The sequence below is a fragment of the Nicotiana tabacum genome, chromosome 17, assembly GCF_000715075.1.
Source record: "Nicotiana tabacum cultivar K326 chromosome 17, ASM71507v2, whole genome shotgun sequence".
Lineage (NCBI taxonomy): Eukaryota > Viridiplantae > Streptophyta > Magnoliopsida > Solanales > Solanaceae > Nicotiana > Nicotiana tabacum.
Window position 1 is genome coordinate 91,865,602 of NC_134096.1, and position 16,567 is coordinate 91,882,168.

The 16,567-nt window shown below is 34.6% G+C and overlaps 1 protein-coding gene and 1 non-coding gene across 2 annotated transcripts; one reads left to right on the forward strand and one right to left on the reverse strand.

The window, feature by feature from the left end:
• Window positions 1-1,811: 1,811 nt before the first annotated feature.
• TRNAD-GUC (transfer RNA aspartic acid (anticodon GUC)) lies at window positions 1,812-1,883 on the forward strand. The gene has a single exon. It is a non-coding gene; the product is annotated as a tRNA-Asp (tRNA).
• Window positions 1,884-3,160: 1,277 nt separating this feature from the next.
• On the reverse strand, window positions 3,161-7,230 carry LOC107768431 (serine/threonine-protein kinase STY13). The gene is made up of 6 exons (XM_075234615.1): window positions 6,508-7,230; window positions 6,050-6,182; window positions 5,748-5,943; window positions 4,663-4,787; window positions 4,404-4,562; window positions 3,161-3,858 (listed from the first exon to the last, which is right to left on the reverse strand). The coding sequence occupies exons 1-6, from the start codon at window positions 6,636-6,638 to the stop codon at window positions 3,544-3,546; spliced, it is 1,059 nt and encodes a 352-aa protein (XP_075090716.1). The 5' UTR covers window positions 6,639-7,230; the 3' UTR covers window positions 3,161-3,543.
• Window positions 7,231-16,567: the final 9,337 nt, after the last annotated feature.

Consider the following 16,567-nt stretch of genomic DNA (forward strand, 5'->3'; position numbering starts at 1 on the left):
ATGTTTTTGCCATTGCTATATGAGGTTTAAGGAAGGAAAAGGCAAAATTTGCGTTTTAATAAGAGATTGGCAAACGGAAACCGACAACGTTGATGGATTTGAAGAGAATAGAAGAACTTTTGAAGATTAGATGAAGTTTGAAAGTAAAGTTTGAAAAGATTATGAATTTGGTCTATTTATAATAGCCATTTTGGCGGTTTGAAAGCACTAGTGGTCGACCATCAACTGGCGTTAATTAATGACCTTGGAAAATGCGCAGACGTAATGCTTCAATCGCTTCTGTCGCTTACGTCACGATGTTGATGTCATAATTGATCGAGGTACTAAATCAAAGGCTCAGTTTGTTTCTTCTCGTTACACTCCAAGAAACAAGGGGACTATCTGTATACGGTTAAAATTAGGCCTACCCGATTTTACTGTTTGATCGAGACAAGAGAGTTGCATCGGGGGTAGCCTCGTAGTAAATCAGACCCAAGCTCGAAGGTGAGACATCAAGCCTAGAGATCGAAGTGTACGTTGAGACCGAGGCCAGCAACAATCGAGATCAAGTATGACCGGCTTCGAGGGGAGCATAATAACGGAATGGCGAGATATTAGTAACTGATCGAAGATCACGGCGTGAATCTTGGGACGGATATTCGTGATTGGTCGAGGATCATGGCGTGAATTTTGGAACGGACCAAATCAGAAGCGATTAACTAGCAGTTTATACGATTTCCTTCTGTAATAAGAGACATACCATAACAAGGTTTCATCTACTATATAAAGAGAAATTCCAATCATTTGTAGGGCATCATGATTCACTGATAAAAATATACATATACGTTGCTTTCTTTGTCTTACCTACTATTCATCACTGCTTGTTCCATCCTCTGTTGTTTTTATTAACTAGCTTCGAGACTATCTTGAATCAAGGTCGAGGCATTGTTTGCAGATCGGTTTGATTTATTTTACTGTCCAATTTATCTATTTAATTCGTTATTTATCAATTGGTACTAGTTTAAATCACATATCCTTAAAACTACAATATAAGTTTAATTGTTACTCAATTTTGAGCCGTAGCTCCGCCCTCTATATAGCAATGCTTTCAAAAACGGTCTCTAGACTGTATTTATTAAAAAAAAAAAAAACATTCTTAAACACGTAAGTTAAGAGAAGGAAAAGAGAAATCTGCATGTCGGAACTGGAAATTAAGACACGATTTCGTTTATACAAAAAATTAAAATTGCACATAGAAAAATGCTATCCTCTTTTCTTTACGTGTTCCTTGGAACAGATCCATTTTGTAAGATGCTCGTTTTTGTCTTCCATCACTAAGTTACGCAGAGACCAAATTAAAAGTAATCTTTGGCTCTTAGCAGTGTCATTGGTATTAGACTATTATCATAGGAAGTATTGAATTTTTGTGAATATGTAGTTTATGTTAGAAGCTACTATATGCCCCTTAAAATCTGCTATGTGCCCTTATTTTTTTTATTTTTTTTATATAGAAAAAACACCCAGATCATGAAAAATACCCTTTTGCTCAGTTAGGCGATCAATTTATAAAAATGTGCTTATTCAAGCAGTCTCTTTTGCTTTCCTCACTTGAATGCTCAAATATGAGTAGAACACATAATTTCACTTGACATTTTAAAGGTAGAAATCGTAGAATTGATGGTTTATTAATTATTATGCCAATCAGCCAATGTACCATTTGTGAAACGACTCGCTGCTTGCCACTCGATGCAAAATTACAATTTTACCTCTTAATTATGATTTAGTACAAAATATTGATCATAATAAAGTCCTGTACCTCCACTAGTAACAAAGTCGTTGTAGTATAGTGGTGAGTATTCCCGCCTGTCACGCGGGTGACCCGGGTTCGATCCCCGGCAACGGCGTTTTATTTTGATACTTTTTTCCTGTGCCATAGGGCCGACAGCCAACTGTACTGTATATGTTAATGATTGATTCATTGGTCCTCCTAAAACTTTGTTTCTATTGAGTGATTTCTGTGGTGGACCAAAAGCATTAACTTTCACTGTCTGGCCAAAATATCCAAGAGCTAATTATTTTGTAAAAATAGCACTGCCTAGCGAGTTTTCGAACTGATAATTAAAAAATAGCCAATATTTGCAAAGTCAGTGAAAAATAACTACTATTTTACTGCAACACGGAAAGTTCCAGCATAATATGCTGGAACTCCAGTATATTATGATGGAGCTCCAGTATATTTATTCTGGAACTCCATCATAATACTGGAGTTCCAGCATAATATGCTGGAACTCCAGTATATTATGATGGAGCTCCAGTATATTTATTCTGGAACTCCCCAGTATATTATGTTGGAAGTTCACATGTAACAAATTAGAACTCCAGTATACTATGCTGGAATATTTTTCGGATTTTAAACAGTATTTTCGTTCAGATTTATCTTTACATGAAAAGTGGCTAAATTTCGATTACTTTTGAAACTGTGACTATTTTTCAATTACTAGAACTCCCCAGTATATTATGTTGGAAGTTCACATGTAACAAATTCGAACTCCAGTATATTATGCTGGAATATTTTTCGGATTTTAAACAGTATTTTCGTTCAGATTTATCTTTACATGAAAAGTGGCTAAATTTCGATTACTTTTGAAACTGTGACTATTTTTCAATTACCACTTATAAATCTGACTATTTTTGAATTTCACCCAATTATTTTGTGTTCATCCACTTGCTTGTCTACCACCTCTACTATCCCTTTCTTTCAAATACTCATCCATCAAACTTATTTTTTCTGTTATATCGGAATAAATTGGAATATTAGTTATCGTTAGAAATTATGGTAAATGGACGAGTTGAGTCACACTGGAGCAATCATCAAATTTGATGTTGTATGCATAAGTTTAAGTTGCATTTTCACCTATCGGATTACACTAGTTTGACTCCTTTCCAATAGTTTGATGAATCATTTTGAGTTCAACCCGTTGAGTTAAGTCAACAATCAGGTTATAATCCTAACCTGTTTATAAACTCGAGCAAGTTGATGGTTTACTAAAACTTGAGCTAATTTTGGCCACCTCTAGTTATAATTACATTAGTAGTGCAAACCTTTTATGGTTCTTGAAAAATTCATATAACGTGTAAGGGAAATGTTAGCAAGTTCCTAACTTCCTATGGAACAGCTGCATTTAGCAATTCAATAATGCACCAAAATGACAGTCAATTTGAGGTTTAACAAAAGATTGGAGTACAGGCCTTTGGATGGACCTTATTTTTTACAACTATAATATGCATCACAGCAACCCAACTCCTGCATCCAGAAACTCCTCACATTAAGTCAGAACACGTTCGGTGTTAAAAGCGAGTCTTGATCATGCATCTTCCTGCAGCAACTTCACCTCTGAATCACATGGCTGGCTTACTTATAAAAGCTAAATTCAAAGGGTCCTAATCGCTTGTGGCGGGTGAGACCAAGAAAGACCAAAAGCTAAGTTATCTATCGATATATCTGGGCTAAACTTTTTGTGAGCTTCCGGATAATTAACAGTTTTTTTTTATTTCCCTTGGGGATCAGTAACATTGGTTAAAACAGAAGAAGAATCCTCTTGGCTGATTCTCCATTGGTGTTTTAGGGGTCTCACCCGAGTCATCGCATTTGGCCATTAACGAGCTGGTACCTGGAGATTCTGGTGGCAAGACATGATTCTCTGAAGTGAAAATCCTAGGTGGTATAGCTGGTTCTGGTGGTGAAACTGCAGAAAGATAATGTAGAAGCATCTGTATTATCTGAGTGAAGTTGGGACGAGCGTTTGGGTCCTCTTTCCAACAGGAAGTTACAATTACAGCCAAATCCTGCGGAAGATCATCAGCGCTTGGTCTCACGTTCTGCAATACACAAAGGTATAAACTAGGTTTAGCAAAACCAAACTATTAAACACAGAATCCTCTAGTTGTGCACGGTTCGAAACTCGGTTGACGATGATTCACCCCTTCTACCCTTTTCCACTTAAATACCACGATTTTGTTTGTTGTAGGGCTCAAACCTGTGGCGTGCCCACAGGTCATGCGTTACGCTCTTACCACTAGACTAAATCTCTGGGGCACCGGGCCCCAAGTTTCTGGATGGTAATTATCCACGTTTCATGTTCTTCAGTCAAAAAGTTAAGTGCTTTAAGACAAAAACAACTTTTTTTCCAGTCTTCAACTGTGGGACAAACTTTTGTAAATTAAGCACATTCAGCCAAAGTTGTACAAGTGTCCCAGTGGTCCAATTGTGATGTGAAGTGTGAACCAACTAAATGCTATCATATGCCACCTCTCTCATCCACTTTAATTCAGGAAAAATACAAATGATGATCCAACAGAAGAATAGTGATGAGATAACTAGATGACAAGGTAAAATCAATACGGAGAGACGATATGATATTTACCTTAAAAGCAGCTGCATAAGCAGCCTGCAAATTAGACATGCCCTCAAATGGTAATTTGTTATGTATGAGTTCCCACAGGACAATTGCAAAACTGTAGGCATCTACTTTGTGATTATAGTGCTTCTTCTCGCCATGCCTTAAAGTGACCGTGCTGTAGAGCTGCCACCAAAAAATAGAGTGATAAGTCAGTACTGCAGCCACAGGATAAAAGAGAAGGAATTGGAAACATATTAATAAGCAGAACGGTTCAAGAATCAACCTCTGGAGCCATCCAGCGATAAGTTCCAGTTTCAGCAGTCATCATCTCTGTCAACGACTCTTCTCTTGCCAAACCAAAATCCGCAAGTTTGACAGTTTTGTGGTCCGCCGTCAAAAGCAAGTTCTCTGGAAGTAATTGCAAACAGAACCCAAATTATAAGAACTTAGAAAGAGAAAAAAGGGTCCATGCTTATGCTACGAATGGCATTGTAACTTTTTAAGGAATAGCAATATCGATAAATGTTTGTTAACACCCTCGATTAGCAAAGAAGACAAGTAAAGTTTGAAATCATTGCTGACCCTAGACAACTACAAGTCATACTAGTAGGCCAAAAGAGATAACTATATAACTATTTTCAGGTTTTCCTAAGATTGAAAAGTAAACAAGCTTATATTTAGAATGCATCCTCATGAGAGATAGAATTGCAGCAAACAGAAGTGAATTTTTCATTTAGGATCAGAATGTCTAAGAAATTATTTTTCTAACCTTGGAAGTCGAAAATATGTAAAGGTCAAATTTTTTGGACCATTGTACTATTAAGGATGGTGGGTAAGCATCTTCTTTTGCAGCACTTGCCCGGAATTTATTCCGGTTAAAGTTTCTTATTTAGCTGCTCCTAGCGACCAGGGGTAATGTAGTCTTCTTGTCAAGAATCTAGATCCATAGGAACAGTGAATAGCAACGCAAAAAGGAAGGGCGCAACATGGAGCTCAGGATGCAACAAGCAATTTAGTGCCTTTCTTCATTCCGTAAGAATGTTAATGTTTATTAGTGATCTAGTACCATATACTAAGTAGCTTCCATTTTTCAAGGACTACTCACAGAACATTACTAGAGATCAAGACCAGATAAAAGTTAAAAGATCACTGATAATTACAGACCACACCTCTATTCATGTCTCAACTAATTTGTCAAAATGAGCACTTTGAAACCCCGGTGAAAATTTTAAATGAGTGTGTGTACCAAACTCAACAAGCACCAAGTGTCAGTTGGAATAGTCTAAATTAAATATATATATATATATATATATATATATATATATATATATATATATATATTCCCGAAGAGGGATATGTATAAGTTACCAGGTTTTAGGTCACGATGAATGATTCCATGAGAGTGCAAGCATTCCATTCCACGAGCTATATCGAGTGCAAATCTAATAGCAACAGCAGTATCCAAACACCTCGGTCTCATGTTCACCAAGTATTTTCTTAATGTCCCACCGAGAAGGAGTTCAGTTACAATGACCATGACAGGCTCCTTGCAAGCTCCTATGAACTGTAAACGAAAAATGAAATCAAAATGAGTCACAAATTTAACCCTCTTAATCATCCCTCGTCAAATAGATCATATCCAAACAAAGTTTCGGAACATAAAAAACAACCTTCACTAAGTTCTTGTGCTGAACTCTGGATAACATTGCAACCTCCCTTCCGAAACGAGCTTCCCTCTTAGCGATCTCCTCTGGTGTTTCCCCTTTATGCACAATCTTTATCGCTACATTCTGGTTTTTGTATCTGCGAGTAATCCAGCCAAAAAAAAATGATAAGCAACTAAAGGACCACAAAACATCATAATACCAGAAATTTAGGCAATATTAATTTAACTAACTAGCCCACACTTCTAAATCACCCTCACTTAAGTATTAGGGATAAATTCTTAATTTTTGTAACAAAACATTATCCTAAAATCAAACCATTGAACTAGCTGAATGAAATCAAACAGTAATCCAATAAAAATAGAACCTTGCAGTATTATTAGTTAAAATAAACAAACAACTCTTACAGATCAGTAAAAAACACAATTTTACTGAGTCGAGATTCAATAGAAAGTCAAACTTACTTTCCCTCATACACCTTGGCATGAGCACCTTCTCCAATCTTAGGACCAACAAAAAGAAGCTTCGGATCAATCAACCATTTTGTCTCCAAATTCAACTCTTCTCCAGTGTAAAATCCATTAGCAGATCCCATTTCAAAACCCCAAATGCTCTATCGACAACTTAACACATGAACTAACACATCTATTTGACTACCAAAATCATAACACTTAACAATAATACACTAAGCATTTGGAACAAAATCATTACAAAAGATGTACTCAAGCATAAAGTACAAAGCTTTAGCTTTTTGACAGAAACAATAAAAACTTAAGTACTTCTATGCTTTTAAACAACAGAAAATGAACCCCACATAATATCACAACTAGAAGCACCAGAATTTTCAGCTGGTTCACTTAAAATTAAACAAAACTGGTCACAAGATTAATAGATCAAGAAAATATATTTTTCTGGATAAATAGGCTGAAGGAGTGAAGATGCTGCTAATGAACAGAATAAGGTGAAAGAAAATGAAAGATGGAGACTTTAGTTAGTGGTAAAGACTTTATTTTTAAGTTGCTTTGCTCCCAACGCGTAGTCAGTTTTCTGTATATCTTGTTTTTTTTGGGTTCTTGATCTGCAAAGAAAAAGATAAAGCCGTGAGGAGGAAGGTGATGTGTGTGTGAAGAAGAAACTGCGGGAGGGTCGATTATATATTTATTTATTTTGTCCTTTTGAATTATTTTGAGGAGACAAGAAGAAATTATTTAAGGGGAAGTAAATGGAGACAAGAAAGGGTAGAATGGGAAATAGGAAGATGCCGTTGAAAAAGATATTATATTTTTATTTGAGATTTAAAGAAAAAAGTATTCGTATTTGCACATGGAAGATGGAAGGAAGTAGAATAGATCCTCTTATTCCCATCAACATTTTAAGTTGGTGAGATAAAATATTAGGGGTCGTTTGATTGAAGAGTTTAGGAAAATTAATTTTAATATATAATCTCGCATAAAATAACATAATGTTTAGTCAATTTTTATAAATAAAAATAATTTATATATAAATAATATGATTTTCGTTAGATTGTTTAAGAAAAGTTACCTACGGTACATAATCACATTACTCTTTTGGTGACACGAACCTGCAATCGCAAAGTTGAAGGTGAACAACGCTTAGCACTTGAACAATTCCTTCTTGTCGTTTAAGTATAATTAATACATGCATTAGCATAACTCATACCGCTGATTAACTAGCATAAAAACAAAAGGATTTTTCGGTGTATTATGGGATGTATTATTTTTTTGTACAATACATGCACATTTAATACGTCTATTAATGTTTCATGAAGTGAAATCATAATATATTATAAGTGTGAAAACTTTTAGGTGAAGTTATTTTACAAAAAAATCTTTCAAAACTTGAATGACTAAATTACCTAAATAAAATTACTTCTCATTAAATATTATTTGCCACTATCAGTCATTTCCAAACTATTCTAACGTATGTACTTAATGGGAAGAACTTTTCACTTACTAATTAATTATTCTCGGCTGATATGTCCAATTTCGTTTTCACCAATATATAGTCATTAATTATTTCGCATAAATGCACAAAAAATTAAGTTGGTTATTTAATTGGGAATCCTATTAAATTATAAATAATGATTGTGGTGAACTATTAATTGGAAAAAGTATTTTACCACAATCTAAGCCTATTGACCTCCCAGCATTAACCAAATTAATAACTCTTCATTTCTCTTGAAACGTAAAGATTTGTGGAAATGAATAAGTGTCCAACACACCATGTTCATCTTCGTGATAGAATAATGGTCTTTATACCTTTTGTCATTAACTTTGAATAAATAAAAGGCACTGTAAATTCTTTGTGGCACCTCACATCCAATTTAAGTGTCTAGAGACATGCGGTAAAATCATTGCATCAACTTTACTAATCTAATCGTTTTAAATTTAGCACATAAAGGAATTATCATTGTGTTTGACGTATATGCAAAATGTAGGACATTGTTGTTGTTGCTATACTCGACTTTAAATATTGTTTTTGTTGTTATGAAGTTGACAAGACACCGCTCTGAAAAGATTTGGGCAAGTATCAAAAAAATAATTGCATCACTAAGGCATGACTGCGCTTAATTCTTCTTTGGATTGTTTTCTTTCAATCTCATAGTCTACTTATAAAAATAGAATATTCCTAATTAATTTATGCATATGTTTTCGTGTGAACTGAACTTATGTAATGAGCTAAGAAAGTTGGCACAATGGAGATCAATAAGTGTCGGGCCTGAGATTTCTTGCGAAATATAATCTTTTCATGTATACTCAAGGAAAGCAAGCACAATTTAAAAGTGAATCTGTTAGAAAGCTTTTAACTGACATCTATCAAAGGGATTTCGGTTGAGAAGCGACCCAGGTAAAGCCAGATTTCAAAGGTAGAATGTATTGGTGGCACATCGACCTAGAATAAGGGCTCTAGTCCATGATTTCTGGATTTCAACCTTTCAAAGGCAAAGGAAGTCTCAAGCTGTAAAAGTAGGCCTGCCATCGATGCTAAGAGATAGACTAGCTATCATAGATCTCTCACCGACGAATAGCGTACTTTCCTCTTAGAATATCCCTTGAATAAGCAGATGAACCACTTGAGCCTCTTATTTCACTGAATCCGCTCGCATCTCTACAGAGCCCCGAAAGCTTATAGGATCTCTAGGTTGTAGAGAAAGGGCATATGATGGAATCATTGAATCTCAGCGACGCGGTGAAAGATCTAAAAGAGGTGGATGATCCCAAGTATTGCAAATATCACTGCATCGTCAGTCACCCTACATCAAGATGCTTCGTCTTAAAGAAAAAGATCACGACGTCGGTGAGAGATGAAAATATCATCATTGACGCTAATGACACGGCCGAAGCGAACCATGCTAGTGCTAAAATCGATCACAAGAAGGGATCAGCGTAATAGTCTTCTCCAAGGTTCTCTAACAATCAAGGAGATATCCACGAGTCGTTCTTCCTCAAGATCAATCTGAAGTCATGGATCATGAATTATTAGTTTGGACGTAAGTCGCACTACTCATCGATGCTCAAATTGTGGAGTAAGATTTTTATGTTATGATATCAGTATATGTCTGCTTAAGATTTTTATGTTATAAGGAATTACACTAGATCTTGGCAATGGCACTCCAACAAGCTCGGCAGGGAGAGAAAGAAGAGAAGGAGAAGAGGAAGAAGCAGCATTTCTCGAAGTAGCATTCCCATAAGTAGAGGATGAAACCCTTGCTTGTTTATCCCGATGAGGGCTTGCCCATCAGCCTACTTTGCCAAGAGGTGGCAGGAGCGCAACGACCTTAGCCCAAACCTTTTTTCCAATTTCGGTCTCGATTAGTTCACAAGATTGAATGGCCAATTCTCCTCCGAACAGAATAATAGAATCTCTTATTAGCTTATGAAGGTTAGAGGCTGCTTAGTAAGAGCTAAGTACAGATCTGCAACCAGCTGCTCTTGTGACTCGGGATGAACCTTTATCGGTGGAGGAAAGCTGACGCAACTCCGTACCGACGCCTCAGGGATAATCATTCCGGTCCTGGGAGAAGTGGCGACCATTCTCAAGAACCAAAAAGACTGAGCTGAGGGAAGCCGATGGAGACAGATATATAGAAAGTGTGCAGTGAGGGTGCTTGTAAATCACTAGGTAGCCAAGAGCGCTTATGTATCATCTCCTGTCGATTGCGCCATTGGGCCAGCTAAACTTGCTCTGATCTAGTGTGCGTCCGCTCCTGTTCGGGCTCACTCAGCAGAGCTGGAGGAAGGTCGCGTTAGCGCCCCTTATTTCACTAAAGCAAGAAAGGAGTACGATATATCGATCCGGAGAACTTACTTTCAGTTTAAGTCATCCATTCTGCTCCTATCTGAAAGGTTTTCGATCGAAGCTCTCGAACCTATTCCGAAGTCACTTTAGGATTCGATTTCCGATCCGGTTGATGTTCCGACATCCCGAATCGAGGTGGCTCTAAACGCGAGCCCGGGGAGAGGAGTAGAGTCCAGCAACATTGAGCCCCAAAATAGAGTTTCTATTCAAATCCCTACTCAACACCCAATGTATCTCAGCCTTTCTGCAAGTTCCAATTTAGAAGGCTGAAATTGACCATTAGAAAATAAAACAATGGCCAATAAAAAGAATTCTCCTTTGAAGTTTATTTTAATGAGCATAAAACCAGGCGAAGAGTGAACTATCTTTCCAAAGCCCCTTTCTTGCTGCAAGTATAATGATTAGACGAAGAAGAGGCCGTCAGACCAGAAAGAAAGCTACCCTTTGAAGCTAGATTGAGATTTAGGTAATGGGCCGTCAGACAGAGACTGAGCGCAGACGCACCCGAGGAGTTTGATTTCATTCAGGGCTGAAAGAATGGAACTCGCTCTAAGGGACCCCAACTGGATAGGAATCTTCTGCCTATGGGGAGTCAACCTGTGTAGAGTAGATCGTTCAACAGCTGCGGATATCAGTATATGTCTGCTTAAAATTTTTATGTTATGATATCAGTATATGTCTGCGCTCAATACGTGTCACCACTTACTGGTTAGGATGTGGGGTTGATAGGATTAATGCACTACACAATGAAGTTAAACTTCCCATCATAAGATATATTTTTTTATGTATCCTGATTTTAGTTTATCTTTTAGGTGGGAGGTAGAGGAGATTTTATTAGAACTTTTTAATACTTGAAGATTGCTTTCCAAGACTTAACCACGTCCCTAGGTCATAACCCAAAATAACTGCAGTTTTTTTAAAAAAATATCTAACACTAATTTCATAAATTGTTCAACTTATTTTTTGTGAAGTAAAAGAGATCTTGCTTATATTACTATACATGTGTAGTTTAAAATATTAGTAATATAATTATAAATAGTATCCATCTAATCTATTTAGGAAAAAAAAATACTAATAAGGAAAGATTTCTCCCTAGGATTTACCATTCACAAACATAGAATGAAAGATAATTCACGTATATTTGAAAGCAGTTTCTAGATTCGTGCTTTGCAATTATAATAAATACCGATCACCTAGGATCACTATTTATTAGTTTGAGCTTACATTTTTTCCTTTAAAATTTACATAACTCATTACATACACATTCTAATATTGTTTATACTATTTTAAAATATTTTTACTGATTAGCATGGATTCACGTGGAATGCACGTATCCAGAAACTAGTTAAATAAATATATATATTTATTCTGTCGTGCTTTATATATAATCAGCCTCAACTAATTCGAAATTAGAATAGCATTAATTGATACATGCATTTTAATAGTAGTATTTATCATACAAGTATATAAATTGAGTACAAATACAATACATACACTTACACATGCTTGGAGTTAGAGGTGTTCATAAAAGTCCAAAAACCCGAACAAAACCGAAAACCGAACTAAACCGACCAAAAAAATCGATACTTTTTAGGTTTGGTTTGATTTTGGTTTTAAATTTTAAAAAACGATCAAATTTGGTTTGGTTTTGGTTTTAATCAAAAAATAATCGAAAAAACCCGAACCAAACCGACTATAAAAGTAGCTATTTAAATTTATTATTACACCTATATATATGTATATTTTTATATAAAGTTTCTAAAATTTTATGGTACATATTAGTCATTTGTATTCTTAGTCTAGTTCTTTGCTATTATAATAATCTAATTCTTTGCCTTCTAGTTTGATTGATAATTTTCTTTTGTTAAGTACAAGAATTTATTTAATGTTAAAAATAATTAATTTTTAATTGAGTACTTAAATTATCCATCACTATTTGAGTCAATTATCATCAATATATCTTGGTAAATAATAGATTTCTCTAAGAGCAATTGGTTTGATAGCGTTACGTTTAAAATGTAGTCGATGAAATATGTATTTGGTAGTGTATGTCTCATATTTAAGAAAAAATAATAAAATAGAAAAATCGACAAAAACCAAATAGATAAAAAAATCGAATTAATTGATTTGGTTCCAATATTTAAAAAACTTACTTACTTGATTTAATTTTTTTTTAAGGAAAAATCATTCAAACCGAACATCCTATCCCATTCCCAGGGACAGTACCACTCAAACAAGTGATAGCGGCTGCTATCAGCTACTGAAAACCAGTACTCCTACTACTATTATCTTGTACGGATCGTATTTGGATTTTCACTTTATTTACTATCTCTTAGATATTTTCACTCGGCATTTGAGAAGGTAAAGTGATCTATATTGAAGACTATTACATGTTCAAGATTCAAACCGAGATTATTGATTAAGAATGAAGTGATACTTATCTCTATATCATAACCTTTTTATAGTGACACTTAAATATTTTATAGGGTATTCCCTCTAATTAATAACAAAAATAACATACCCGGTATATTTTCACAGTATATAGACTTGAAAAGATAATATATACGCATACAGAATTTGTTTTCGCTAGACCTTAGCTAAAGAAAAATATTTCTTAGCAGATTGAATCCCTTTAATTGTATCGCCCAAAGAAAAAAAAGTAATATTGTCACATTGGTTAAACCTCTACTTTTCATCCAAAAAATGTAACCGGGGCATTTTAATGAAAATGAATTATTAACAGTCGAAAATTGATTATGATTTAATCACTTTTAATTAACGAAAACTCTTCATATTGTTTTAAAAAAATTAATATAGGGAAAACCAAACAATGACTATATTAATGGAGCTTGATATAATATAAAACCAAAATGGATGTGTACGGCATGCTGCTTTCAATCTAATGGCATTACGTTGTCTCACTTATTTTTTCTAATTTCTAATTCTTTGGGCAACGAAAGATGCACGAAATCAAATATTTATTTAGAAGTCAAAAGTTTTGGACTTTTCTATTTGATTATATATTTTAAGTTACTTTTATTCTAAGAAAATAATGCAGATCGCATCTGATCTCACATAATTTTACTGCCTAAAATGCCTTCAAAGTCTTCTAACACAATATTTAGACTAAGCACAAGGAGGTTACAATGTTACATTGACTTTTGAAAGGGGTTAGACTCAGAAATAGAACCATCTTGACAATTTTGAAAATGGTACAGACCATTATTATTCGTGGAAACTAAAACTTATACCTATTAATTATTAAGTGTTGGTAAAAATACCAGGAAAACAAATTAAGAAAAAACAATAGGATTATCAAGCTGAGAAGTAATTTGATATCTCGATTTCTTGAGTATTAATGTTCTTAACTTATCTTTTAAACATTTCAGTCAAACAACGTCCCATGATTCAAACAAACTCAAACTAGCTATTGAGTCTAGCATTCCACTACATTTTTTTTTGTATATATTAAATATATGGTAGACTGCATTTTTTTACTTTCTCATGTACAACTCTCTTTTTCCACACTTATACCTCACTTTTGTCGAACTACAACTAATAAACAAATATTTACATAATGGAAAATATCCTTCATACTCAGTGTATTTCCTTTACTGCAAATAAAAGGAATGATTTTCCTAAAGGCAGAAAGCTATAGGTTTTGTGTGATTCTATTTTATGATATTGTACTACAAACAACACACTTATATATGAACTGGAATAACAGTTCAATAGTCTTGTAAATATACTGTCGAGTTGTTTATACCATAGAGGAAACTCTAAACAGATTAATCATTATATATTAAAATTTGGTGAAACTTACTGTTTGTTTGATTTAACAAATAGAATGTTTTTGCCATCGAGTACTTGAATGAATAGGATTCCAACATGATTTGCTGAAAAGTTGAATAATACCAGTATTGAGTCTCACTCACCTAATTTCACCATTTTTCATATTAAAAAATGGTGTCGGTGGGGAAATTGCATTAAGAAAGAGTCAAAAAAGTTAGGAAATCTCATAAAATCATTTATAAAAAGAGAGTTTACCTCTTTTGCTGTCTAACTAATTGGGTTTTGGTTTAGACTTTTGGGGAAGTCTTTGCTTTTTGTTGAGCCGTCCCCACTATCTGGGCCCTACCCCCTAGGATTGTTTGAAATGAGGTCGACCTACGAAGAAACTTTTTTTTTAGAAAAAAAAACTGTTTGTTGATGAAACTTAGAAGGAAAAAAATTATTAGCAAATATTTTTTGAAAGAAAAAAAAAAGGAGTTTTGAGAAACCTTAATCCCCTCTTAGAGTCTTTTCTTAATTACATGGTGTTAATAAAATTTACTTTTGACATAAGTCAACTTGCACTATTTGGTCAGTACCTTACTTTATTTTTAAGATTCTACTTTTTATGGGAGCTGTAATTTCATTTGGATGAAGTGATAGTATAAATATTTAATATTTTTCATGCGCTCAAAGTTGAAATTCCGAATTATACAGTAACATAATATTAGTGGCACGCACAACATTGGATAAGCAACATTAAGGATGAGTCTTATTTTAATACAACACTATAAGAATATGAACTTTGTATCTCACTCGACCTCAAAAATTAGTTTAAATTGTGAGAAACTTCCACAATCGCACACAATATATTTGACTTTATGACTAATATAATTAATTGATATGAGATTTTAACATACATCACGTCCTCTTTTTCGTTGCATTTTCTCAAACAACTACTAAAGATTTTATCAAATGTATCACGTTATTAGTCAGCAAGTCACAAACCTCACTCATTACTGTTGATCCAACACATGACGGATATGGATGTATTCATATGTTGTGCATCTACTATATATATGTTAACATTCTTGGTGTCACTGTCCATTATACATCTTTTGTCTCTTTTTTCCAGATCTATTTTTAATACTCCATTCGTGCTAATAAAGTATTACTATGTAAAAATGTGACTAAAATAATGGATTACAACGTGAAAAACAAAAGTATAATTGCTGGTAAGACGTACTCCAATACTTAATTATCACCAATCAACTAGTAATAAGTTATTGTCGTAGTGATACAAATTGCTCTATTTTTTTATTTTTTATTTAATAAGAAGCTTATTTACACTAAATCATGTTGATAGTTATTTAATGATGTTTCCTAATTATTCCACTATCCTTTGTCGTAAAAGTACGCTTTAAAAGTCGTGGCCTTGGGCCCTGGCCAAACTTAGCTTTGTACACAGAATTAATTCTATATGTTAAGTGTAAACCTGACATATTTCCACCAAGGCCATTTATAAAACGACTCGTACACGAGAATTAAGGGCGGCATGTAGGCCAGGCCCGGACCTAAGTGGGTTTGGGTATCGCGGGCTTCTTGTTCGAATCGGCCCGGGAACGAGACTACAAACTAATGGTCCCAGGTTAAGTGGGCCGGTCCCGGGTTAAGTGGGCCTAAGTGATCCCAACGGATACTTTCTATTTTTTAATTTTTTTTATAGAAGTTAAAGAAAAAAAATAATAATAAAAATATCTAAGACAATTCCTTGTAATTATATTATATAATTGTAACCTAAATTTTTTAATTCAAATTTAAAGACAAAAATATTGTAAAGAGATATTCAAAGCAATGCGTTATAATTTTATTATAGCATTAAAAAAATATGGCAATATCTTTCTTAGTCTTCCTCCCCCCTATGGAATGAGCACAACAATGTGCTAATACCACCATTGAGAAGAAAAAGAAACTAATCAAGATATGCCAAAATACAAGTTACATATTAATTTTTGTTCATATAAGTTACATGGTATCTCTTACAAATTTCATAAATCCTTCAAGGTCCTGAGGAATTTCCGTTGGTGGTGGCGGAAAAGAAGCTTGGTCATCACCGCTTCCGGGCGAAGCAGCATCCTCCGCAAGTTCAACTAGTATTTCTTCGTAAGTTTCGTCTACCTCTGGTCGTGATTCAGCAAGTCCAAAATTTCTTCTTTCCGAACGGATCCAATCTCTGAAAAGTACTGATTTTTTCAAGCTCTCCCTCATAGACGCTCTATAATCACCGAGTTGAAGTCTTGCTTGACTGAAAGCGCTCTCTGATGCCACTGTTAAAGCTTGAATAGTTAAAATGTCTCGGGCCATACTTGAAAGAATCAGAAAGTATTTTTCTTTGTCCTTCCACCATTCCAAAATATTAAAGGAGCCGCCACG